The 25,049-nt window shown below is 36.1% G+C and overlaps 6 protein-coding genes across 8 annotated transcripts; 4 read left to right on the forward strand and 2 right to left on the reverse strand.

The window, feature by feature from the left end:
• LOC105167151 (acyl-coenzyme A thioesterase 9, mitochondrial) lies at positions 7-3,787 on the reverse strand. Of its 2 annotated transcripts, none has more exons than XM_011086742.2 (5): positions 2,888-3,787; positions 2,514-2,691; positions 1,306-1,778; positions 862-990; positions 7-284 (listed from the first exon to the last, which is right to left on the reverse strand). In XM_011086742.2, the coding sequence occupies exons 1-5, from the start codon at positions 3,650-3,652 to the stop codon at positions 147-149; spliced, it is 1,683 nt and encodes a 560-aa protein (XP_011085044.1). In that variant the 5' UTR covers positions 3,653-3,787; the 3' UTR covers positions 7-146. The 2 variants fall into 2 exon arrangements, with proteins under 2 accessions (XP_011085044.1, XP_011085045.1); XM_011086743.2 differs by having other exon boundaries at positions 1,306-1,775; positions 2,888-3,777.
• Positions 5,330-7,778, forward strand: LOC105167152 (UDP-glycosyltransferase 74F2-like). Its single transcript, XM_011086744.2, has 2 exons — positions 5,330-6,034; positions 6,913-7,778. Exons 1-2 carry the CDS (start codon positions 5,381-5,383, stop codon positions 7,654-7,656), a joined length of 1,398 nt encoding a protein of 465 aa, XP_011085046.1. The 5' UTR covers positions 5,330-5,380; the 3' UTR covers positions 7,657-7,778.
• Positions 8,598-11,727, forward strand: LOC105167153 (cytochrome P450 71A21-like). The gene is made up of 2 exons (XM_011086745.2): positions 8,598-9,778; positions 10,882-11,727. The coding sequence occupies exons 1-2, from the start codon at positions 8,864-8,866 to the stop codon at positions 11,497-11,499; spliced, it is 1,533 nt and encodes a 510-aa protein (XP_011085047.1). The 5' UTR covers positions 8,598-8,863; the 3' UTR covers positions 11,500-11,727.
• LOC105167154 (acetolactate synthase small subunit 1, chloroplastic-like) lies at positions 12,091-18,042 on the forward strand. Of its 2 annotated transcripts, none has more exons than XM_020695515.1 (12): positions 12,091-12,450; positions 12,813-13,026; positions 13,206-13,313; positions 13,468-13,536; positions 14,310-14,393; positions 14,483-14,635; positions 15,320-15,403; positions 15,760-15,864; positions 15,978-16,100; positions 16,490-16,642; positions 17,054-17,119; positions 17,693-18,042. In XM_020695515.1, exons 1-12 carry the CDS (start codon positions 12,239-12,241, stop codon positions 17,774-17,776), a joined length of 1,455 nt encoding a protein of 484 aa, XP_020551174.1. In that variant the 5' UTR covers positions 12,091-12,238; the 3' UTR covers positions 17,777-18,042. The 2 variants fall into 2 exon arrangements, with proteins under 2 accessions (XP_020551174.1, XP_011085048.1); XM_011086746.2 differs by having other exon boundaries at positions 13,206-13,289.
• On the forward strand, positions 19,241-21,729 carry LOC110012334 (60S ribosomal protein L2, mitochondrial-like). Its single transcript, XM_020695516.1, has 3 exons — positions 19,241-19,431; positions 19,865-20,093; positions 21,142-21,729. The coding sequence occupies exons 1-3, from the start codon at positions 19,338-19,340 to the stop codon at positions 21,446-21,448; spliced, it is 630 nt and encodes a 209-aa protein (XP_020551175.1). The 5' UTR covers positions 19,241-19,337; the 3' UTR covers positions 21,449-21,729.
• Positions 22,482-25,049, reverse strand: LOC105167155 (2-alkenal reductase (NADP(+)-dependent)). Its single transcript, XM_011086747.2, has 5 exons — positions 24,670-25,049; positions 23,840-24,017; positions 23,460-23,626; positions 23,254-23,336; positions 22,482-23,052 (listed from the first exon to the last, which is right to left on the reverse strand). The coding sequence occupies exons 1-5, from the start codon at positions 24,901-24,903 to the stop codon at positions 22,674-22,676; spliced, it is 1,041 nt and encodes a 346-aa protein (XP_011085049.1). The 5' UTR covers positions 24,904-25,049; the 3' UTR covers positions 22,482-22,673.

The following is a 25,049-nucleotide window of genomic DNA, read 5'->3' on the forward strand; positions in this document are numbered from 1 at the left end:
TACAGTTCCAATCAGTTTTATCTACACAAATAAATAGCTTTCAGTTAGTTCTAAATCAACTATAAAAAGATTTCAAAGACGAAAATCTGGGCAGAAACCATTAACCTATCCGGTTAATCTGACCAGCTCTTAACAAGAATTATATTCTACGACCTCTCAGCATCCATACGTTCAATCACTCGCCGTGCTTCCTCCTCAGTCGCCGGAACTACATTCCGAATTTTCAGACCATTTTTCAGTGCATCTGAGTGGACAGTGAATGTGAAGTAGAACTTGTTGGATACCTAAATATTTTCCAAACACAAGGGCCGACATAAGTGACAATTTCTTCAAAACTTGGGAAGATTGGAAAATGAAAGAAGATTGTATACATGCATTACTATTAAGAAACCGTTGATTTGTTGTTGGATGAGATTCCAGGATGATAAATGAAGGCAGCTGCAGAAATTTTAATTAATATTTTATGTTCTTTTCCCTTGAAACATGCATTTTCTCCTAAATTATTTCCGAACTATTTCCCACCTACTTTAATCTCCAAATGCTAAAACTCTTGGAAACTCTTTCACATCAACAAACGTTATTATGAACATTTTCTTGAAAATTAACCCATCCAAGCACATTATAGAAATAGGTTCTTAGTTCTTTTTGAAATCATTTTTCAGAAACAACTTCCCATCCAATTACATTTATATACCTTAGTTCCACACAATTGACTGAGAAACCTTTCTTAACAAAAATAGCACCTAAACGTAAAATTCTATTGATATTTTAGACTATGCAACATGTGTATGATTTCAGAATATTTTGATGAAATATGAAGATATCAATACCATAGATCATAGAGAAGTATAATATGCGAACCTCACTGGATCTAAGCTCAGGCCTCATAACATGAGCAACAACTTCCACATTAATCATAGGTTGTGCTGGATTCTCAAGTTCTGTATACAACACACAAGAATTGAAACGTAGGAAGTTTCCAACATCAACCTGTACCAGAAAAGAAAATATAAGGTTATTTGTGTCTTCTCTCATTCTTCTGGAATTATGATCTTTATGGAAGACAAAAGTAAATAGACTACTTTAGGTTATTGTTTTGACAAATTTGGCCATGATTTCTTTTTTTTAGAAAAAATCCCTAGCCGTATGCAAATGTAACTGATACTCCCCCAGCCATATCTCACACCTTATCCAGTGTTTTTATTTTCCCAGATACTCCAAAAATGTACTAATACATATCCACCCTGTATTAAGGCATCCGCGACAGTTATTGCATGCACGAAAGACTGCAAGTTATCAACTTACTGGTTTTAGGAAATCGACATGATCAACTTCAACAAAGCAAGGTGCACTTCCAGCAAAGGAATAAGCAGTTGCAAAGGCCAGCTCAAAAGCTCTTCGCATCAAAAATCCCCCAAATATTCTTCCATGAATGTTCCTTTGCTGTGGTTGGCACATTAAAGAATTCTGAAGGCAAGTGTCCTTTATAAGAATGCTATCTCTGTCTGCCAAAGCTGGCATATCACAAAACACTCGGCCCTCAGATAGCAATTCGTTGAGCCTTTTCACTTCCTCATCATTAATTTCTTTCTTTTGTTCTCCTTTCTTCTTTTTCCTCAATTTGTTCCTCTCCTCTGCTTCATTCCAGAGCAATTTTTCTTTTTCTGTTTCTGGAGAGATCTGGTTAATTATAGCTGATTTTCCAGTCTTAGAATCACGGGCCACAAAAGTGAAGTTAGCTGTAAGAGCAACTGCCTCCGAGGGATCAGATGTTTCTGCTAGAAAAGGAAATATGAATGATCATATGAAAGCAAATAGCACTAGTTATAAGGAAACAGAAAATGACTTATCCAAATTGCTTCTGCGCCCAACACAAGCAAATACCACAAGTTCATAAATACATGTAAGCAAAACGTAAAGTCTACAAATTATCTCTGATTCTCCTTTTTCCAATACTTATAAAACTTGAAGTTATAGAATGTTTTCACAATTAGTTTCTGAGAAGCAGTTGGACAATAGCTATAAAACTGTTGAATAATGAGATAGCATGTCCCAAAAATGTGGAACGTGTAGCTGGGCAACTAGGGTAACATGCCAACAAAAATAGTACAACCTGGAATTTTCCTGAATTTTCCTCTGAATAGTCTAAATAATGTTCTCCAACAGCTGAAACCCTGAGGCTAACTAGATAAACTTTACTGAGGTCATATCATCCTGTATCTGCTACCTTTAATTTTCAGTTCTTGCTGATCTAATTTCAAAGCTCTCAACTCATTACCATATAATGAAAATTACTTTTAACAGCACCTGAAGTATCAACAACACCATATTCATCCAATAAAGTTACAATTGCGGTGTATATTAGTCCACATTGCTGAACTAGCGAACGTAGTCATATCAGTTTCAATCTAAGCTGACAGTTTAATCACATAAAGAAAGAAACAAGCCTCATCTCCAAAACAATTACATTCACAAATAAGAGAAGATAACGTGAATGTGATCTCAAAAGGTACCTTTTGAGGATTGCATCACTTCTAGTTGAATCTCCATGGATGATCTCCCAACCCAAGTAACAGCGCCAACTATTGTTAGATCAGTGTCGACCGGAATTGGCTTCCTGAGGACCATCTTGTCCACTGAAGCTGTAACTAATATTAAGGGCCTAGTGGAGCTATCTTCACTGGAACAATGCTGGTGCATACGGGATTAGAAAATGAGGGAGAGTAATAAATCAACAAAAAACAGAGGCTAAGTTTGACTGCAAAATCAATGAGAACGCCAACATAGTTTCAATATAATTCTAAACATTGCAGCGTTAAAACCAACAGATATCACCACAAAGTCAATAAAAGATCGCAAGACCCAACAATAACAAGTTGGAGAGTACCTTAAAGGATATAGTTCCAGCCAAAGCATCAAGGTCCTCAAGCAACTTCCCCAGCCTAATCTCATTCCAGGGATTCCTATACTGCTCCCTAAGTATATAGTCATCAGAGAACTTATACAAAACACTCGTCCTACTCTTTGATGGAGTCTTTGTTACCAATTCACTCTGTCGAGGGGCATTTTCTGGGACATCTGAAAGCCTCTCAAAAATGCTTGATCTTGCTTCCCACAATGCATTTGTCACAGGTGAATGGTACATGCCAGGCCATAAACTGATGGGCTTTCTTATTGAAGAGCCAGCATCAAGGGGAGAGGAGCCCTCCAATGGTGAATTCACAGTGGAAACGACATTGACAGGATCTGAAGCAATAGGGTCTGATTTTGAAGATGAAAATATTCGTCTTTGCGTGAATCTCGGTGCCATTTGGTCGATATGAAAGGGCTTGAAAATGGGTTTCGTTTTTCCAATGGAATCAAGAAATTTGGCACATAAAGATCCATGCTTTGGGGATATGCAGCCACAATACGTGATTTTGCTGGTCGGTTTTGGTTGGTATGGTGAATGAAGATTGTGGCTGTTGTGCGGAATTAGGGATGAACATGGAAGAATCTTGGAGGAGAAAAGGTGGATTATAGGTGGGCTCTGCAATTTATGTGATTCTGGTGTTGAGAACTGAGAAATCAAAGATGGATTTTTATCATGATTTCTTGAATAAGTTGTTGGTTTGAATAGGAGGTTAGAAGCAGGTTTTCTTGGAGGTTTCATGACATTCAGGCTTCAGCACAAAGGAAATGAACTGATGGTGATGGATGACGTTGTGGAAAGTGCGTCGAATCAATTCAAGGCGCCATTGAAGGACTATGGGGCTGCAGCTCGGGCTTGTTCTATTATAATTCACGCTTTGCTCCCTCTTTCTTTTGATAATTGCGCTTTGCTCCCTACAATTACCCCCTTCTAATAATTTCCATCCTTCAAAATTTAAGTTTGACATTTTATGTTCTCGAATCCTTAATTTTGATATATTCTACCCTCTCAAGTTTTATTGCTTACATATTCATAGGAAGAAAGATTTGTTGAGGCAGGACTGGATAAAGCTAAAGTTGTCACTTTATTACCTTTTCCTCTTTTTTTTTTTTTTTTTTTTCTTTTTGTCTTTTTCCTTTTTTTTTTTTTTTTTTTCTTTTTCCCTGCAAAATAATCACTTTCATTCAATCCATGGTGTTAAATTAAAAGTAGGTAGTCTTTGTAAAAAAAAAAGTAACAAGTAGATAAAAGTTCAAAAATTATTTTTTAAAAAATAAATTTAATTAATGAACGACTGTTTTGTCCCCTATATGTTAAAGAGACATTATTTTTGGCTTATTATATCATTTGTTGTTTGTTAATAATAATTATTTTTTCACAAAAAATCATAAATTTTATTTTAAATATATTTCGTGTTTATTTTTAACAATATCTAAAAAAATGTGTTTAGTTGATTCATCTAATTAAACTTGCATGATTGCAAAAAGTATTATTTTATTAATTAATCAAATAATAATATGTGAATGAAATAATATTGATGCATACGAAAATAATACGGGTCCAACAAGCTTTGGGCTTTGGTCTTGGACCTAAATCAACAAGTAAAGAGACTTGGAGAATTGGACCTGCAAAACAACACGTTAACACTCTGACATCCATTCAATTTAGTATTAAATTCAAGAGAAAATAATCGCAAAAAATGAATGAAAGTGAAAATTGAGATGTAATGATCGAAATTATTATAATAAAGATAAAATAGTAAAATAAAATTGAATTTATTTAAAAAAATCAAAGCTGCTAGAAGTACTTTGGGTAGTCAAAAATAAAGTTTAATTTATTTACAAAAAATCAAAACAGCTAGAACTAGAAGCAACCCCAAAGATGCTTATAGCTTTTGGCCTAAAAAGACGTTTTTTTAACCGTTTCAAAAGTAGAAACTTATATCCCAAATATTTTAAAAGTACTTTTTTGAAATTAAAAATTAAAAAGCACCTCTCTAAAACACTTGCAAACATTCAATCTTGATGAGAAATACCTTAGATATGATTCAATAATAATAAAACCTTAAACGATAACTATATATTTAGATAAACTTGTTATTATTGTTAAACTGATAAAAATCATTATAGAGTCAACAAAGTTGTCACTTAATAATTTACTAGACTCAAAATTCATTTTGATTCGTTTACCAAAATATTGCAATATATCAATAACAGAGTTATGATTTAGGAAGGAACAAAAAAAAAGGAAAAAGAAAAAGTGGTGGTCTGCTTTTCTACATGCCGCACAACAAAAAATAAATCAAATTTTGTCATATCTATCGACTCTATTGTCAGACTTAATAGCTAAGAACAAACTCAATCACCCAACCTAAGCAAACCTGTACATACAAATAAACATGCGTGCCAGCGCACACACATATGTGTACATATATAGCACTTCCTTTGGGACTTAAGTGGTTATTTTGATATGATGGCGGACGAGGGGAAGAAATATGGACCTCACATCTTAGCTGTTCCCTATCCAAGCCAAGGCCATATCAATCCCATGCTCCAATTCTGCAAGCGCTTGGTCTTCAAAGGGGCCAAAGCAACCTTCGCCATCACCCACTTCATTTCCAAGACCACCACTCCCAAATCCGACACCGTCTCCATCGACACCATCTCCGATGGATGCGACGATGGTGGCTTTATGCAAGCCGAGAACGTCGCCGACTATTTAACACGGATGGAAGTCGCGGGCTCCAAAACCCTACAACAACTTATTCAAAAGTACCAAGACTGTAACAACACCTTCGATTGCATAGTCTATGATGCCTTTTTGCCTTGGGTTTTAGACGTTGCCAAAAAGTATGCCATTAAGGGAGCTGCTTTCTTCACACAATCTTGTGCAGTTAATTATGTGTACTACTATGCCCATCATGGGCTTTTAACACTTCCCCTGTCCACGCCGCCTCCAGTGGAGCTTCCGGGGCTTCCGCCGCTCGACCTATCGGACATGCCATCGTTCATATACGTGCACGGGTCGTACCCGGCTTACTTTCAGATGGTGTTGAGTCAATTTTCGAATGTGGAGAAGGCTGATTTTGTGCTCGTCAACACATTTTACAAGTTGGAAGAGACAGTAAGTTATGCAAAATTAATATGATTAATTAGTTTATGTGTTTCTTGTTCCTAGCTAGCTAGAATATATCAATTGGATGATGAATAATTTCATTATTGGCAATTGTGAAAAAAGATTTGTTAAAAAATGAAATATTATCTTGGAACACAATTTTAAATCTGGAATAATAAGTTGGGATGATTATACCATCATCCCCTAAGGTCAATTTTATGTAATTATACGTAAACTCTCTGTAGTTTGAAAAATTACGTCAGTACCCTTAATTAATATTTGTTTCAATTCAACAAACAGATCTATGATCAATTAGTAAACTGATCACATTAGCAAAAAAGTAGAATGAAGCCAATTGGTTATTACAAACTTATCGTAGATCAAATAAATTTTTTCTAACTAAACTGCAGTTATATATCTTTACACACATTAATGCATATGAGAAAATATATTTTCTCCTTATAAAAATAATTAATTTGGTCAAATAATAATAATAATAATAATAATATCACTAGTAGCAATTCTAAAGGGGATATGTTAAATCGTGTACAAGAGTTTGTACGTATACGAATACACATTGATCAGTAATGTGTCCTTTTTGAGTCACAATGAATCAAGTACAATATTGTGCATTTCTCTATCAACTTTTGTTGAGATCTAATCCTTTGATTACTTCAAACAATCTTTGTCCTAATTATATATATATACATATATGCCTTTATAATATATATATATACATATGTATATTCTATTACAAGTGGATATTTGTGTCGTCTGCATCATTATTAACTTGGAACATAGGCAACCAAGTAACAATTTCTTGAATGATCATCATCAATATGGAGGAGCTTTCATTTTCTCAATAAACACCCTTTTGGTTTTGGTAGGTTATCGATTCAATGACAAAAGTGTGTCCACTGATAACAATTGGTCCGACAGTCCCATCTGTGTATTTGGACAAGCGAGTGGAGAATGACCACAACTATGATCTCAACCTCTTCCAATCCGACACCCAATTATCCAGCATCATCAATTGGCTTGACACTAAGCCCCCAGCTTCAATTGTGTACATAGCATTTGGTAGCATGAGCAATCTTCCAAAAAGACAGATGGAAGAGATTGCATGGGGCTTGAAAAACACCAATTTCGACTTCTTGTGGACTGTTAGGGCTTCGGACAAGGAAGAAAAGATTCCAAAAGATTTTGTGCAAGCATCGTGCGACAAGGGTTTGTTTGTAGATTGGAGCCCTCAACTGGAGGTGCTATCGAATAAGGCAGTCGGTTGCTTTTGGTCGCATGGTGGATGGAACTCGACGACTGAGGCATTGAGCTTGGGAGTGCCCCTGGTGGTTATGCCACAGTGGACGGATCAGTCGACGGGTGCTAAGCTCGTGCAAGACGTATGGGGTGTAGGCGTTAGGGTTAGGGCCGAGGCGGATGGGATTGTGAGGAGAGAAGAGATTGAGGGTTGTATAAGAGAGGTGATGGAAGGGGAGAAGCGGAAAGAAATGAAGAGGAATGGTAGTAAGTGGAGGGATTTGGCTAAGGAGGCAGTGAGTGAGGGTGGCACTTCTGACATGAATATTGACACTTTCTTATCAAAATTGACAACTAGTGCTAATGATGAGTGAAGGAAAACTCCATAATTCATACATATATACCTATGTCAACCAATTTCCTATGATCCTATATTTTGATGGGTTTTTTTATGTAATTATTGAAAAATAATAATAATTTATATAAATAAATCACATGTTATGAGTATATAAATGTAATTATCTCTATCTATTTTGAATGCAATTTTTCTCTTAATCTTTTTACACATGCATATTTATTGATGTCATAAATTACTGATGGTTTCTTTGATAGTGTGCGGACAATTGATAAAATGATCATAAGTGTAAAATAATATATTATTTATTAAATTATATTCACCACAAATTTGAAAATATAGTGTTTAATGGATATATATCTACTATAATTTTTAAGTTTTGTAATAAACTATTGTTTATTTAGCATACATTAATCAACATGGTATAAATTTGTTTAATTTTTTACTAATATCAGCTAAGACTGTGAATTTTAACTAATGAATTAGGGATCTATTCATTAAATAAAAATAAATGTTATGAGTACTAAACGTAATTTTTTTAATTAAAAAAAATTTATGTATAATTGTACCAAACCTCAAGGAAGGAAAGCGTAATTATCCCATAATTTTAGTGAGTGATTGATATATAATTTCGACCATTCTTAGCAAATAATCATCAATGACATAATGATATTTTTTGGAATATGAAGATCTTACCACAAGCCATATGTATTATATTTTACACTATTTATGCATAAGTATGTTAAAAATAACTATACTTTTCAGATGGCACGTCATTTTGAATAAAATTTCAGATCTTACCATAAGCGTACGTATATGCTGATGAATGTATGTGTGTATAAAAATTAGAAAAAGGTTCCACTTTCTAGTGCAACAACATATGTACGCAAAAATTTAACGCCTATGCACGCAACATATATAGCCATTGTGAGAGTATAATAACACCTATGTACGCAAAAATTTAAGGCAGGCATGTGATAAAGAAGGCTACCATCAACGTAAGATTGATGGAACTAAATCAAAAAAAAAAAAAAGAAAAAGATTGATGGATAAAACTCGCCGAATCCTCATAGCCTAGGCATGTCGACAAACTCTGTCCTGCCATCCAGCAGTTTATATCCCTACCATTAACACTTTTCTTGTAGTTGCATCATATTTCTCCCTTCAAAGAACCCTGCATATATGCTCCGAAGATCCGGAATTCAGAACCTTCCGGCAAAATCATCATGTTTTCTTACACATTGTTCATTTTCATTATTTTCACTATTTTCACTATTTTCTTGATCAGGAAGTGGTGCTCTCCTCCAAAACCCTCCAGGAACCTCCCACCATCGCCACCAAAGCTTCCAATAATTGGAAACCTCCATCAACTTGGCCTGAACCCACATAGAATTCTTCAATCTTTGGCCACAAAATATGGGCCCTTGATGCTTCTTCACTTGGGCAGTGTGCCACTTCTTGTTGTTTCATCTGCTGATGCAGCCAGAGAAATACTGAAAACCCATGACCCAATTTTCTCAAACAGGCCAAGATCAAGTGTCGCAAGTGGGATTTACGACTGTAAAGACATAGCCTTTTCTCCCTATGGTGAGTACTGGAGGCAGGTAAAGAGTATTTGTGTTTATCAGCTCTTGAGTAATAAAAAAGTTCAGTCTTTTAGAAATGTTAGGGAGGAAGAAGTCTCACTTATGGTGGAGAAGATTAGGACATCATGTTTGGAGGGATCAGTGATTAATTTGGGTGAGACATTTGCATCTCTTACAAATGATATAATTTGTAGAGTGGCTTTGGGGAGGAAGTACAGTGACGGGGAAGGTGGGAGGAAATTTAAGAAGGTTTTGGAGACATTAGGGGTATTATTGGGTGCTTTTAATGTCGGTGAGTTCATTCCTTGGCTTGTGTGGATTAAACATGTAAATGGGATGAGAGGTAAAGTCAAGAAAATCGCCAAAGATCTTGATGAGTTTTTGGAGTTTGTGGTGAAAGAGCACATGGATGAAAGGAGGAGGAATGGGAATGATGGTGGTGGCGAAGGGGAAGGCGAAAATCGGAAGGATTTTGTGGATGTTTTGCTTGAAATTCAAAGGAATGAGGAGGGTGGCTTTGCTCTTGATGCAATCTCTATTAAAGCTCTCATCTTGGTAAGCATTGTTTTTAGTAATAATTGCAGACATTCTTGATATTTGAGTATATTACAAAAAAGATGGTTTGATTTTGAAAAGTTATACTCATTGTGTTCAGCATAGTTTACATTATGTAATCTTCTCAAGTATGAGCGCATCAGCTGCAGTGTAATTTTTTAACATTGAGGGGTTTCTCTGTATGTATCTGAACTTCAGGATATGTGAATGTATTTATCCATTGTATCTAGAAGTACCCTTAATTAAGTCTTGCTAAAGGTGAACAGAGTCTCCCTGTTATCTTATTTTATTTTTTATGTTTTTATTCTTGGACTTTAGTGGTTTCTTTAGCAAATGCAGAAAGTAATCGTCTTAACAAGACTAAATGAAAGAAGAAAAATAAGCATATTAGTCTCTTCTAAAAGTTAGGATCATAGTTTTTGCTTTCTTTGGTGCTGGTCATAAAAATTGCTGAAAGCCTAAAAAAAGAGGTTCTAATGATGCTATAGTCGATCTGAAGGAAAACATTTAGATTTATTCTAAATCGGCATGCTTTCTGCATTGGGAGACTGAAAATTGATTCAGAAAGCCTTGATTATCTACTGCAAAACATTCAGATCCAGACAAGTAGGAAGCAAATATCACTGAAGTCGGATAATGTCAAAAACATAGAAAAGCGCTAAAATTACCATCGACAGTTATGTCAATCCTGCTTAATTACCACTTAAGTTGTGTCGAACATCCCCTGCATCATTGAATTCTGACAGCCTTGTATTTAGTTTGCATTACAAGAAACCAAAATCAGAAGGTTACAAATACCATGAATGCATGTTAGTTGCGAATAAATTGTGGTGTCTGTTTTGAATAGTATTAAATACCATTAAATATCTCCAGTCAAGAAGTTTTTCATCTCTTTTATTGAGCTCTGAGAGCTGGAACAAAACAATGCACCACACTAGTAATTTCTTCTACTAATAGCATTTATTTCCATGTAAAACAAAATTTGTGCTGAATCTATGGATGCGAAGCCACAGATCCAAGCTAATACCACCATGATTAAGCTTGGTTTACATTAAGCCCATGTTGTTGAGCCCCTGTTTATCTTTCGTCATCATCTGTTGCAGGACATGTTTGCTGCTGGAACGGATACAACATTTACTCTTATAGAGTGGACATTGTCCGAGCTCATAAGAAACAAGAATGTCACCATGAAACTGAAGAATGAACTGAAGAACGTTGCTGGATCCAGTTCAACTATAACTGAAGAGGATTTGGATAAATGTCCATACTTGAAAGCCGTGGTGAAAGAGACCTTACGGCTCCATCCTCCACTCCCACTACTCGTTCCTCGAGAATCAACCCAAGATGTCAAGCTATTTAATTACGACATTGCAGCAGGCACACGTGTTGTCATCAATGTGTGGGCTATAGGACGAGATGCAAAATTGTGGGAAGATGCTAGGAAATTTTGTCCTGAAAGGTTCTTGAATAGTTGGGTAGATTTCAAAGGGCAATTTGAGTTGATCCCATTTGGGGCCGGTCGAAGAGGCTGTCCTGGTGCTGCATTCGCCTTGGGAATTGTAGAACTTGCGCTGGCGAATCTGGTCCTAAACTTTGAGTTTTCATTACCTGGTGGAAGGAGAGGTGAAGAATTGGATATGTTTGAAGGTGAGGGAATTACTATTCACCGGAAATTCCCTCTAGCGGTTATTGCTAGTTGTGAGACGGCCTCATATACGTAGGTAATTGATGAGATGAGATGTATGAGTGGTGGTTGTAATTTTTGTGTGATGAAATGGTTATTAGTTGTTAATTGGTGTGGACTATGGTGTGTAGTAGGTTAGTAGTGCAGTGTGGCAATGTAATAACTGGACTTGGTGTGGTGTAAGGCAGGAGGTACTCCAAACTTGCTATGTATATACAATATGTTGTATAAATTTTGATTTTCTATATGATGATTTAGTTAGTTTTGGGTAGAGAATTGGGCTTATACGTGATGGGGTGATGCGAGACATTGAGACTCGCTGCCGATTAAACTTTTTTCTTTTTTTTTTCTTGGATAAGGCAAAATGGAGCAATTCTATAAAGTTGACAAGGGGGGTTTTTTTAGTAGGGGGAAAAAGGCCATTGCGTATAATTTTTATTTTTTATTTTTAGATTAAAATCCTAATAATTATATTTTATTTTTATTTATCGTCTTATACATATGCTTTTTTTTTTTTTTATAGGAATGGAATTTAAAAAAATATAACACCAAATTCATTTAAAAAGAACCTATTATTACTATTATTATTACTTATATATCTCTCTCTATATATATGTATGATGTAGCATTGAGTTAATAAGCATTGAGTTTGAATGAGATTTATTTGTAGAATTGAGACCCAGTTCGAACCGTAGTCCGTCCGTCCTTCCTTCGGCTTTGCCTTCTTCAACGCCCACTCACAAACCTCACACACCAACACCCTCTACCCTCTTCCCATGGCGGCTGTTGCCCCTTACTCCATACCATTTCAGGCATCCACACACTCCATGGACCTCATTCCCAAACCTAGTATTGCCCTTTTCTCGCTTAAATTCTCATCAAATGCCAGAAGAAGGCTTCCGGTTTATGCTCAAACTGCGCATGGGGATAAGCAAAACCACCATCTTCTCTCCGTTTCAGATCCTCCTCTCGCCGCCACCAGACCAAAGTATCTGTGCTGTTTGATATTTTCTGTTTGTTTATCTACTTTATTTTCTGTTTGCTACTTCATACCTCTCAGTTCAAAATTCGGCACTTCTCTATTGTTAGAACCATGCTCAGCATCAGATTGTATACGCCTCTTATGATCAAGGTTTTTAGTGTATGTTCATTGGTATTCGTGGAGTACTAAAAAACTCTTGGCCAGCAAAAGAAATTAGATTTTTTATTTTTTGCTTCAAGTATAGTCCACAATTTTGATGATAATTCTGGTTGCCTGCTCAAATAATCAACTTTCAGTTTTCACTCATTTGTAAGATGCCTGCATGACATATCTAAATTGTTTATATATCCTCATGACTATAAATTCAGGGTTAAACGCCACACAATTTCCGTGTTTGTTGGTGATGAAAGTGGGATGATCAACCGAATCGCGGGGGTTTTTGCTAGAAGAGGATATAACATTGAATCACTTGCTGTGGGACTGAACAGGGATAAGGCTCTCTTCACTATAGTTGTATCTGGAACTGAAAGGGTGCTACAACAAGTTATGGAACAACTCCAGAAGCTTGTGAATGTACTGAAGGTCAGGATCTTATTCGTGATCATTTGGCATAGTCTCTCTCACTGATGAGTTAATTGTTACTATTTGATCTTTTTAACATTTTCATCACGAATACATTTATGTTTAGTTTTAATTTATTGGTTTGCTTATCTGCTCCCATTTAATTTAGTTTCTAATGTTTGTATACACTTGACAACCAGGTTGAAGACATCTCGAAGGAGCCACAAGTTGAACGGGAATTAATGCTCATCAAAATCAATGCAGACCCGAAATATAGAGCAGAGGTGGTCATGCTTGATTCTTTGGATGTTAGTTTTTTGATTTTTCATGTTGCTCATACTACTTGCTTTTTGTCCTAGTTTAGGGAATTAAGTACCAGGTTTTGCATTGTGATAGGTCTCTGATACCAATTTTTTCTTTCTTGCTTGTTTATCAATTAATTCCTTTGGTTTTATTCTCCAGGTTATGTGGCTAGTGGACATTTTTAGGGCAAAAATTGTGGACATCTCTGATCACTCGCTAACTATTGAGGTGATGGCTACAAGTTGCTGATGAGAACCACTCCTGCTATGCATTTTAAGATTTCTTGTTGTATGTGTACCGTAACTGAAATTTGTTCTACAAATCTGGCACTTCACCTGTTTGTATACTTTTCATCTACACTTAGTCTTGTTGCACATTCAGTTGGTATTCCATAGATTAGAGTAGTTCTATTGATTGATTACTTCTGGATGCTCCTATCCTAGCCTTTGAATTTGACTGTAAGGGTAATCTAAAGTCTACTGATTGAGAACATTCTTCGTCATGCATATCCAAGAAGGCAATGAAGATGTTTGAAAGGAGCAGATTGATTGTAATTCGTGCTTTATGTTAATAATATGCTGCCTTCTTCAAAACAAAGGTGTGGTTAGAGTTGGACTATTTGGATGGCTTTATTCTCTGGTCAGCTTGCTTTTGTTATATTTCCCTCATGAATCTTCATAAAGAACTTCCATTTCAAGGCTTACAGAGCTTGTCAATGACTTCTAACCCCTAAAGTATTTTCAGCAGCACTGTTTACTGTGTGACCGGGAATGCTGCTTCCAGCCTTTGCCAAACATCATTTGTTTATTTTGTTAACTGGAAAGAGAGTGTAGCTTTATGCTGGGTGTTTCAATTTGTTTGTGCTGATACATAGTCTCTTATACTACGTTTAAGTCTTCTATGGAGCACATCTGATATACTTTTTAACCTGTTGTGTTGGGAACTGGAGATTACCATGCACTGATATTCATTACCCCAAGTTTCTGATATTGTTTGTATAGGTAACAGGAGATCCAGGGAAGATGGTTGCAGTGCAGAGGAATTTAAGTAAATTTGGAATCAGAGAGATTGCCAGGACAGGAAAAGTAAATAAACTATGAACTAGTGAAATTTTTTTCTCTTACCTTTAATTTTCTCTTTATGTGAATTCATGTCGCTTGGTGGTTCCGACTAGATTGCCTTGAGAAGAGAAAAGATGGGTGAATCTGCTCCCTTTTGGCGGTTCTCAGCCGCTTCTTATCCAGATCTTGAAGCAACAAGGCCAGTGGATACTATTTCGCGTACCATAACAGAAACTCCCATTGGAGGATCTGATACATCTGCAGGGGTATGATATTCACTAGCCTTAGGGATGAAATGTGAAGTAATTATATTTCGCTCATAGCAATTTCACCTTAATTTTATTCTGAATATGCGGTTGGTATTCTGAACCAGTTTGAGAATGAATTTGTATTAATCTTTTGTTTGTGTTTTGCGTAATCTTAGTTCTGATTGCATTACCTTTTTTCTCTGCTTTCTAGAAACTGATGTACTACTTGCTATAGGCTTGGGAGAAAAGGCAAAAGAATAAATCAAAACCTAGCCCATGTAATCCCAATATGCATCAGATAAATGACTGGTGGTGACCTATGAAATCTATATATGATTTGCGCAACAAATGCATTACCGGAATTTCAATTACCCTTACCCAAGAAAACATGCCCGATGTCTACCCTTCAAACAATGTTGAAATTAGTCTGTATATTTATGAAGAGTAACTTTTCAGTAAGAGAGATGTAGTTGTAAGAAATGCTCATGAGATTTTCGTTTGAAACCATTTAATATTTATGCATGTTGTAGTCTGCTGAGGACTGTTTTTTTTACAACTGAATTTATTTTCATCTTGGCTACGTCCTGAACTTATTTGTTTTTCCCTCCTGCTGTTTGTAGACCCTGTTAATAGAGTTTTGTACTTATGGTCAGAGTGCTGATTGCCTAGCTAATAGCTAAGACATTTGTTTATTGTATGAAGGGAGATGTGTACCCAGTGGAATCTTCTGACATTTCAGTCAACCAAGTTCTTGATGCTCACTGGGGAGTACTGAATGACGAAGATGTAAGAAACCTCCCTCTGTCTCTCGTCTTCGTTTTCTGTCTTTTAAACATTTGCTTGACAATGCTGGTCTTGGTGATAGTCTGTTGATGCTAGTTAATTCTCTGAATATACAATGACCTTCCAACCCATTCCTTAAATGCAAGGGGTAATAGATATGTTCAATGAAGATACTAATGAGACATGTTTAGTAGAATTTTCTTAAGTTTGCCTATTATATATTTGGAAAGTCTTATTATTCCTGTTTAATCAAGAAATATATTCAGGTTTATCGGGTTTATTGCAGTTCTAAAATGATATTATTCCTGAAACTTCTCTGTGGTGATTGCACTTGCTTATATTCTGGTTGAAGCTTGCAGACTACTGGGCTTCGTTCTCACACTCTTTTCCTGGTTGTTAATGATGCTCCTGGAGTCCTTAACCTTGTCACAGGAGTTTTTGCTCGAAGAGGGTATAATATTCAGGTACGTCCTGTAGTTTAGTTTCATCTTTTTGCGAATTGTTCATGACTTCTTTGTTCTTTTGGTTTGCCTATTTTTTGCATTTGGTTCATTTGTGTGTTTGCTCTTTTTCTTAGAGTTTAGCTGTTGGTCATGCTGAAGTAGAGGGACATTCACGCATTACCACTGTTGTTCCTGGAACAGATGAATCAATAAGGAAGTTGGTACAGCAACTTTATAAATTGGTGGATGTTCATGAGGTGAGATCACAGTATTGTTAGTGTATCTTGCAAGTTGTGTTGGATATTTACATGATATTGCATAATGATCAATGGATTTTTGTGCTCACCACTTGTTCAGATGTTCACTTGTAATCTGGAACTTGTTATTTGGTGCTTCATATTTTCTTTCATGACTATGCTTTTAATCTTTTATTTTGTGATAGAATTTGTTATTTCCATAAAGATCAACTTATGCTTAAGTTGCAGTTGGTTTTGTGTGCTTAGCATTTATATTTTTCATGGTAAGCCATTATAGTAGCTAACATAACCTCTTACATTATAGTAGCTAATGTAACTTGTTTCCGTATTCTGTTGACTCTATTTTGCTTCTGAACAATGAAATGACTGGTGATCATTGTAATTTTCAGGTCCGGGATCTCACCCACTTACCTTTTGCCGAGCGGGAATTGATGTTAATCAAAATCGCTGTCAATGCTGCTGCTCGCCGCAATGTTCTTGATATTGCTAGTATATTTAGAGCCAAAGCTGTTGACGTCTCCGGTCACACTATTACTCTCGAGGTAAATATTTATGTTATTGACATGCTAAAAGATAAAATTGAATGTCATGAGGGAGGCTGTAATATGTAAATAAAGGAAGAGAGGTTATAGGGGTTATTAGCATCAGTTGCCTCAGGTAAAACTACATTGTCAGTTATTACTGGATTTGAGGTTTCAGAACCAGTACTAGGTGGTTTACTTATATGGATGTTGAGTCAATAAATCAACAAGGGTGTACTTGAAATGCAGCATTTGGACTTGTTTATACATCATTGATATTAGACTTGAGACTGAACAGGGGATATATTACCATGGAAACTGTTATTTGCTGATATTAGATTTAAGATGGCATATATTAGTCTAAACACTTCTTTTGTCCTTGTTTAATTTCTCTTCCTTTTTTTTTGTTGATTTCCTTTTTGTAACTTCCAGCTGACTGGAGATTTAGACAAGATGGTTGCCTTGCAAAGATTGTTGGAACCCTACGGCATTTGTGAGGTATGTCGTTCATGCTATCTAGTAGGCTCCTTTTGCAGCACTTATTATAAGTTATATCCTCTTGGTGTATTTAGTTTTCATGCACTGTGGTGACCTATTAAAAGGCATTTGAGTGAATCTTAGAATAACTTGTGCTATATATACATATACTAGAATGGGAAACCAGCAAGGTTGAAGGTTATGTAATAACTATTATCTGCATATGTTTATATTAAGGGGAATAATGTAATTTTCTAAATTGTTACTTACAATTCTTTGTGGAACGAACATATCTTTCATTTCTGTGTTAAGGTTGTTGCTCCAGTATACAAGTTGATTCTCTTATCCAAGCAGGTCTTTTGGACTAACATGTTCTCTATTATGTGACAATTGAGATGTTTGCTTATCTTTTACACAAAATTGTGTTTTCTGATTTTTGTTTGATCTAGTTAGTTGATCTAAAAATGTTGTGTTCTCTATGCTATAACCACTGAAAGATGTTGACAAGTCTTTTACATTGAAATAGTCTGAAAGCTTCCTTCTTACAAGCTTTTCAAAGATAAACTTACATACCACTATTGTAATATTTTTCAGGTAGCGAGAACTGGCAGATTGGCATTAATTCGGGAATCAGGTGTTGACTCTAGGTACCTTCGTGGATACTCTTATCCACTCTAATTCCAGACTTGTTGAACTCTGCAGTGACGCAGAGTCTGATTTGCTTGAAAGCCGTTTTCCTCTGTTCTTTGGTTGTTTGGCAAAGATGAAAGAATTTGATATTCTCACCTAAATTATATGTGCAGAAAATTTTGTCTTTTGTCATGTCCGTTGAGTTCAGGGTCAACTGCATCTTGAGAACCAATATTGTTGGTTTGACTGCTCCTTGAGAACCATCGTTGTTCTATTGATGCAAGCCTCATTAATATATGACTGCTCCTTTTTCATGCTCCTCCCCCCGTTTTTTGTTTTCCTTTTTGAAACGGAAATACAATTCATAGCTTAATATAACTTAAACCGTTTTAGTACATAGGGTAGAAGTAAGTCGGGAAACAAAGTACTGCTTATCCCTAGCTACAACAGACATACAAAAAGGCGGACATTGATCATAGATTGAAAACGGTTTGTCGGGAGACGCTCTATGAGCCAAAAGGTCCGCTAGGGAGTTGGATGGTTTCCCTAGACAAAAGCAGATGGTCGCACAATTGAACTTAGTGGTGGCAGCCCCGGATGAGGTTGGACAACATTTTGTGGCCCAGATATAAGAATGAAGCAGAAAGAGTGAGTGTGAGTTAATGATCAGGTGATCGTGCAAGTAGCAAACCTGTTCTCTCAAAGCGCATAAGGTATTAGTGGGAATACTGATATAAATTCGAAGTTACCTCGCCAATCTCATCATATGATTCCACCAGTACCGACATCTCCCCGATTTCCACTCGATGTTTAATTTAAAAAACGGGAAAGCGGAGGAGGAGGAGGAGGACTCAGTTTCAGAACAAACTTTTGCATAACGTCGATCAAGTGATATGTTGATGACTGAGCAAATTACGATGGAGGCTGGAGCTGATCCCATTTCCATACGTCTTAATGCATTATTACATATCACACATATTTTATGTCTAACCAATATATGTATTAAAATACACAGTAATAAAAACTAGAAAATATTTAAGTTTTGTAAAACCAGTTGAAAAAATTAGTAGGTAGTATATAGATATATTCTATCTCTGTATTTGTTTATAGAAATTCATTTTTCTTGATAATTGCATTATATCTCTATCAACTTATTACCAATGCATATATATATATATATATATGTGGCATATTTACATGTGTATATAATTAATTAAAATTTTTAAAAACTATTATTATTTTAATTAGATCAATGAGATATTAAAAAGTATAAAACATGAGAAAATAATAAAAAAAAAATAAGAGAAGAAAAAGAAACGCCAAAGTTGAGAAAAAAGAAAATAGAAAGTTAAGAAGAGAGACAAAAATGAAATGTTGAGAAAAGAAAAAAAATAATTAAATATTAAAAAATAAAATTTGACATACCCATAGATTAAAAATATTAATAATTGTATATATAATATAGATAGACTATATATTTATAAAAATGTAAAATTATATGTATATATTTTACCTGAATACTTATACAATATGTAGATTCCAATTGATTCGCTTCTGATCAGTTCATAAACCTTCCATATTCCAAAACTTTTAAGCCCTGCGAGTTCACATGATCAAGAAAATGGCGCTCTACAGAGCTCGCGCAGCTTCGCCTTCCCTCTTCCGTTCCTTACTTCACACTCCTTCGCGTTTTCTCTCTTCTGGTAACCCCGATTTCTCTCTCTGCATGTGGATGGATACATACAACTGTTTACATATACCGTTTACGTTCTTGTTCCAATTTGGTTGGTAATTTTCGTGTAATCTCGTCAATTGTAGTGTGATTTGTTAAATATGGATGAAAGAACAATGATAGGTGCAAACTTTTGATGATATTAATTTTTAGTTGGATTCTGCAATGGTTTCTGGAAACAGAAAGGACGAAAAATGGGAAAACTGAAGCAGAATTACGATGAATCGTAGCCGAAACCTGATCATCATCTCCATGTTAATTAATTGTGCCCACTGAAGCAAATTTCAGATCAATTAATTACACATTGCCCCAGTTATTTTACGCTTACATAATTTTGATGTGGTTTGCATGTGATCGCCCTTCAGGTTATGAGTTTGCTGTTAGCATGATGTTGCAATATGCAGGTGGTATTGAGAAGGTGGAGCCTAAATCAGTGCCATCATGGAAGTCGATGATGAGCCAGATGTTCACGCTGGACATAAGCTCTCAAATTGGGAGCTGTATGCCTCTCTCTAACATGCGAATCGGGATGCAGATACACAATATCGAGATTCGACCAGGGCAGGGTGGGAAACTGGTCCGCGCCGCAGGGACCTCGGCGAAGATACTTACTGAGCCGAATAGGTCAACCAGGTATAAAGGTTTGGGAAAATTTTGTTAGGTTCTTGCATATTGTTGATTGACAAAGTTCTGGATAATGGCCCTTGTATTTGGGGAGATCAATAAACATGCAGAGGTACAGTTCAAATTCTAAAGATCAATGATACCTTGTGTCATGGTTTGATAACTGAGTGGGGTTACTTTGAAATGCTTTTCCAGGCATTTAATTTCTTTGTGTGTCATGATATTGTCAAGTTGGCAACAGGAATTGACAGATTGTGGTAAGCAGTAGTGTTAATACCCAAAGAATTCTCTTAAAAGTAGCCAATTTGAGAGAATTCATGCAAATTGTATATTCCACTGTGAAAAGGAAACTAGTACTAGCAATAGAGGAAGAGGAGCGGTAACATTCTTCGTCGTTCTTCTATCTGTTTTTCCAGAATTTATGTCTAATGCTTGTTTTCTCATATTCGTATTGGATCTTTCTTCCTTATTTTGTTCCTGTGAATTTGATTTCCCTTGCAAAAAGTCGCGTCTTGACTTTGTTGAAAGAAATATGAGATTATCAGGTAATAGTTTCAATAGAACAATATGATTTCTTGTCAACGCTCATGCATGAGATTGAGCATTTGAGCTTGCGCTCATGCTAAGCAGAGCCCTGGCGTACTATAGAGGAGCTTGCTGAGCTAGTTTCTTCGACTGCTAGATTGTTTTCTAGTCAGTGAAATTTCTAAAAAGTTTTCCTTGTCTTGGCTTTTTCGTACCCCTAAATTATATTTTAAATGTTATATCCAACATCAGCTTCCTATATTTTATCATGCCGTGGTCTTGGGATGGAGGCTGTGTAGGAAATGGTATGCTGGTTTACGTTGCAGGGAGGTACAACTATATATGATTGATCAAAATGCAGCATGAATAATTTTAGGGTCATACCTTTTTCATCTTGAGGGTTGTGCAACGGCAATATGCCAGTCCCACATAGAACTTCTGGATATCGCATTTATGGCCTATGCTACATCAACTTTATATTTGTACTAATTTTATTTGGTTATTCCTATAGCTCACATGATGATTATTTTAGGTACTGCGAGATAAAACTGCCATCTGGGACCAAGAAATTGATAGACAAGAAATGTAGGGCGACAATTGGGGTGGTATCAAATCCAGAGCATGGATCAAAGAAGCTGAGAAAGGCTGGGCAAAGCCGATGGCTGGGACAGAGGCCAGTGGTTAGAGGTGTGGCAACGAACCCAGTTGATCATCCCCATGGTGGCGGGGAAGGAAGGAGTAAGAGTAGTGGGAGTCATGGCCGAGTCTCACTTACGCCTTGGGGGAAACCTACTAAGTGTGGATACAAAACGGCCCGTCTTAAAAAAAGGAATTATTAGAGTAATCATCCGAAGAGAAGGGGTTATGTACCATCTTGCCCAAGTATGTTTTGTTGACTTCTAGTTTATGTGCTTCCTTTATTTTAAGAGAAGCAAATGGAAGAAAAATAATATACTTGTTGCCGAGGCTCTGTATATTGCTTTGAAAATAACTAGTTATTTAGATAACTAATACAGGTAGTTTCTTCAAAAGAAATTGGCGTTCTAATTAGGATTCGATTTGGTTTGTCTAGGGTATAAGGAAATTGCTTAGAGGGTCAATTAAAAAGGCCACTTGTGGGAGTTAGTGCAATTATTAATTATTTTTTACTAAAATTATACAGCAATGAACCAGGTGTTGTGGCTAATTGAGTAGTTCTAAAAGTATGTGTAAAAGCTCGTAATAAAGGACACGATCTTGCTTGTGAAGGTAATGCAATTATCCATGAGGTTAGCAAATGGAATTTTGAACAATTGGCCGCTTGTAAGGTAAGAAAAGAGATCATATTTGAGTTTCTCCATATTTTTCCTCTAAAAGTAGTCTTACAATTAGTTTTTTATATTTTAGATGCAAAATAGTTATATCCTTATGTTTTTGAAAATAAAATATGATTCTTTCTCAAATTTTGTATGGTAACTTACTTTTCAAATAGGTGTGGCGGGATTGAATGTTACTGTAGTAAAACTGTTTTGCATTTTATATCGTGTTTAATATTTTATATTTTTTAAATGTACTATAAATGTAAAAGAAGTTAGAATATAAAACTCAATCTATTGCAAGTCAAATCACACGCACATAATTATATATTGCTATATATATTCATACTGTATTAGTAAAGTTGAAGGGAATAGAGTAATCACTTTGATGTTTACCATATGTGTGGACTAAATTATTTATTCTTGTTCCATTCAATAGTCTTTGTTTTCTTGTTTTTGTCCCATCTCCCCTCCATTCTATTGTACTTTGTATTTTCTCAAGTTACTGAATGTTTTTGTAAATATATCGCAGTCATGATAACCACCACTTTCATTTCATTGATTTAAAAAAGATATATAAATAATACACATACAACCCAAAATTTTATTTATCTTAATCGGATCAATATTATACATATGTATTAAGTGAATTCTTGTCATATTTTACACCTACATTGAATGTCTCGCGACTACTAGTAAAGTATTAACAATGCTAACATCACATAGACAGAGCGACACGCCCAACGCCATACATAGAGAGACTATACACCTACTCACGAGACACGAGGACAACCTGCTTCCCGACGTTACGACCATAGAAAAGCCCCACAAGGGCGCTTGGGGCGCTTTCAAGGCCTTCAGCTATGTCTTCGACATAGTTGATTTTTCCTTCCTTGATAAGAGGAAGAACCATGTCAACGAACTTCTGATATAGATGGTAGTAATCAAGAACAGTAAATCCCTCCATACGGATCCGTTTTGTTACCAGAGTGAACAAGTTGTGCACTCCTTCAGGCTGCTCGAGGTTGTACTGGGAGATCATCCCACACACTGCAATGCGGCCATGGGTCTTCATGTTGAGAAGCACAGCATCGAGCATCTTTCCTCCCACGTTCTCGAAATATATGTCGATCCCATCAGGGAAGTACCTAGTCAGAAAAGATTTATTTGGACAACGAGCTTTGTAACATTTCAGACTATTAATAGGCTGAAATATGTGTTAATGTATATGACACAGTAAAGACTACCTTTGCCTTATTTAAGAACATTCAAGATATTCATAATGAAACTCAGAGGTGGAGATACAAGGATTAGTTTTCAGAGGCACAAAGGTGAAGATGAAAACTCACCTCTTTAAAGCTGCATTTAGATCCTGCTCTTCTTTGTAATTAAATCCATCATCAAAACCAAACTTGTTCTTCAAGAGTTCAACCTTAACCAACGAAAGGACAAGTTAGTAAACCATTGGGTTCAGGTACTAGAAACTGAACTTCCATTTGTTCTTTAACAGACATTTCACGCAAAGTTTTTGACATATTAGACAGAGGATGCTAACCTTGTCTTTGCTCCCTGCACTTCCGACGACATAACACCCCATCAACTTTGCAAACTGACCAACAAGCTGACCGACAGCTCCAGACGCGGCAGAAACGTAAACAGTTTCTCCCTTTTTGGGAGAGCAAACCTCATAGAAACCAGCATATGCAGTCATGCCAGGCATACCTAAATAGAAAGAAACAGCAACAGCAGCTCTAAAGGACTTAGAGAAATGAGTTTACAAAGAGAGTTGTATGCTGTCAGATGCCATATACATGTGATATGTGCATCACTAGGGACCAATGATTCATAGGCGGGAAGGATGTCGATTTGACTAAAACTTAGTAGGTATTACTGTTCATCAGTTCTTTTTGCCGAGGGATAAAGTTGGTAACTCACCAAGAATTCCTGTATAGTAGGAGAGCGGCACATCGGTGTCTTGAATTTTAAACAAAGTGTCTGGATCTCTAATAAGGCTGTACTCTTCCCACCGTGTGAATCCCCAAACCAGGTCACCTTTCTTTATGTCAGGATGAGAAGAATCTATTACTCTCGCCACTCCGTGCCCCGCAATTGGCTGTCATAGGAAAGAATAAAAAGAAAAGGAAATTGAGTTGAGAGAAATTACAAAGTTACATACCCAGATTAATAAAGTTGCACAAGTACTTGCAACTTGCATCACTGAGCAGATACAGTTTTTATGTATTCCTTCAAGAAAACAAGATTTGAGTTAAATGCCTGCCAGAATTCATGACATGTGAACCCAGAAGATATCACAACCAATTCTGCAATTTGGTTGGTTTGGAGATACTTGAAATTATTCTCTGCACTTTTCATTACAGAAACAACAAAGTAGAAAAGGATAGATGACTTTTTAAAATAGTTTTTGAAAGTGGACCTTTTTTGCTCATGAAAAGAAAAAAGAAGAGAAGCTCTACCTTCATGAGCTAAGAAAATCATTAAGAAAAATATATAACTTTTTCCGTATCTTACATTTTTCCTCAGAACTAAGCAATAAAATTCATGGAAAAAATCAAGAATTTCCAATCCACAATTACAAAATACAATCACTCAATTAACTGCAGCATAAATATCGATATCATCTATTGCAGCAGTACTCGTACCTTAGTTCTCCACAATAATCTTAAGTGTCAAAGAAGGCATATAAATCAGAAAAACAAAAAGCGAAAGAAGAACCCATGGAGAATTTAGGGTGAGAAGTGACTTACGGAGCCGGGGACCAAGGAGTATGGGTCGTTCCCTTGGACCTTGTTCATTTGATTACGCATGTAAGGATCACAGGAGAAGTAGAGATTCTTGACCAAAATTGCGTGGTGACAATCATCAGGGATTTTAAGCTTGATAGTGGAGGTTGTGACCAACATATCAGATTCCTTGGGAAACCCCTTCACGTAGTCTTTCAATATCACCTGCTTGTTATTGTTGATCACTTCCTCCGCCATTTCTGCTGTTAATGTTACTACTTTCACAGCTTTTCAGTAGCTGCGATTGCTTTATTTGTATGAACGAATTATGGAATGAATGATGATTGCTGCCAGAAGCTCCCAGAAATATCGAATGGATGATGAGTGGGGTGACGTTAAATTTT

This window comes from Sesamum indicum, linkage group LG7 (genome assembly GCF_000512975.1).
Source record: "Sesamum indicum cultivar Zhongzhi No. 13 linkage group LG7, S_indicum_v1.0, whole genome shotgun sequence".
NCBI classification, from domain to species: domain Eukaryota; kingdom Viridiplantae; phylum Streptophyta; class Magnoliopsida; order Lamiales; family Pedaliaceae; genus Sesamum; species Sesamum indicum.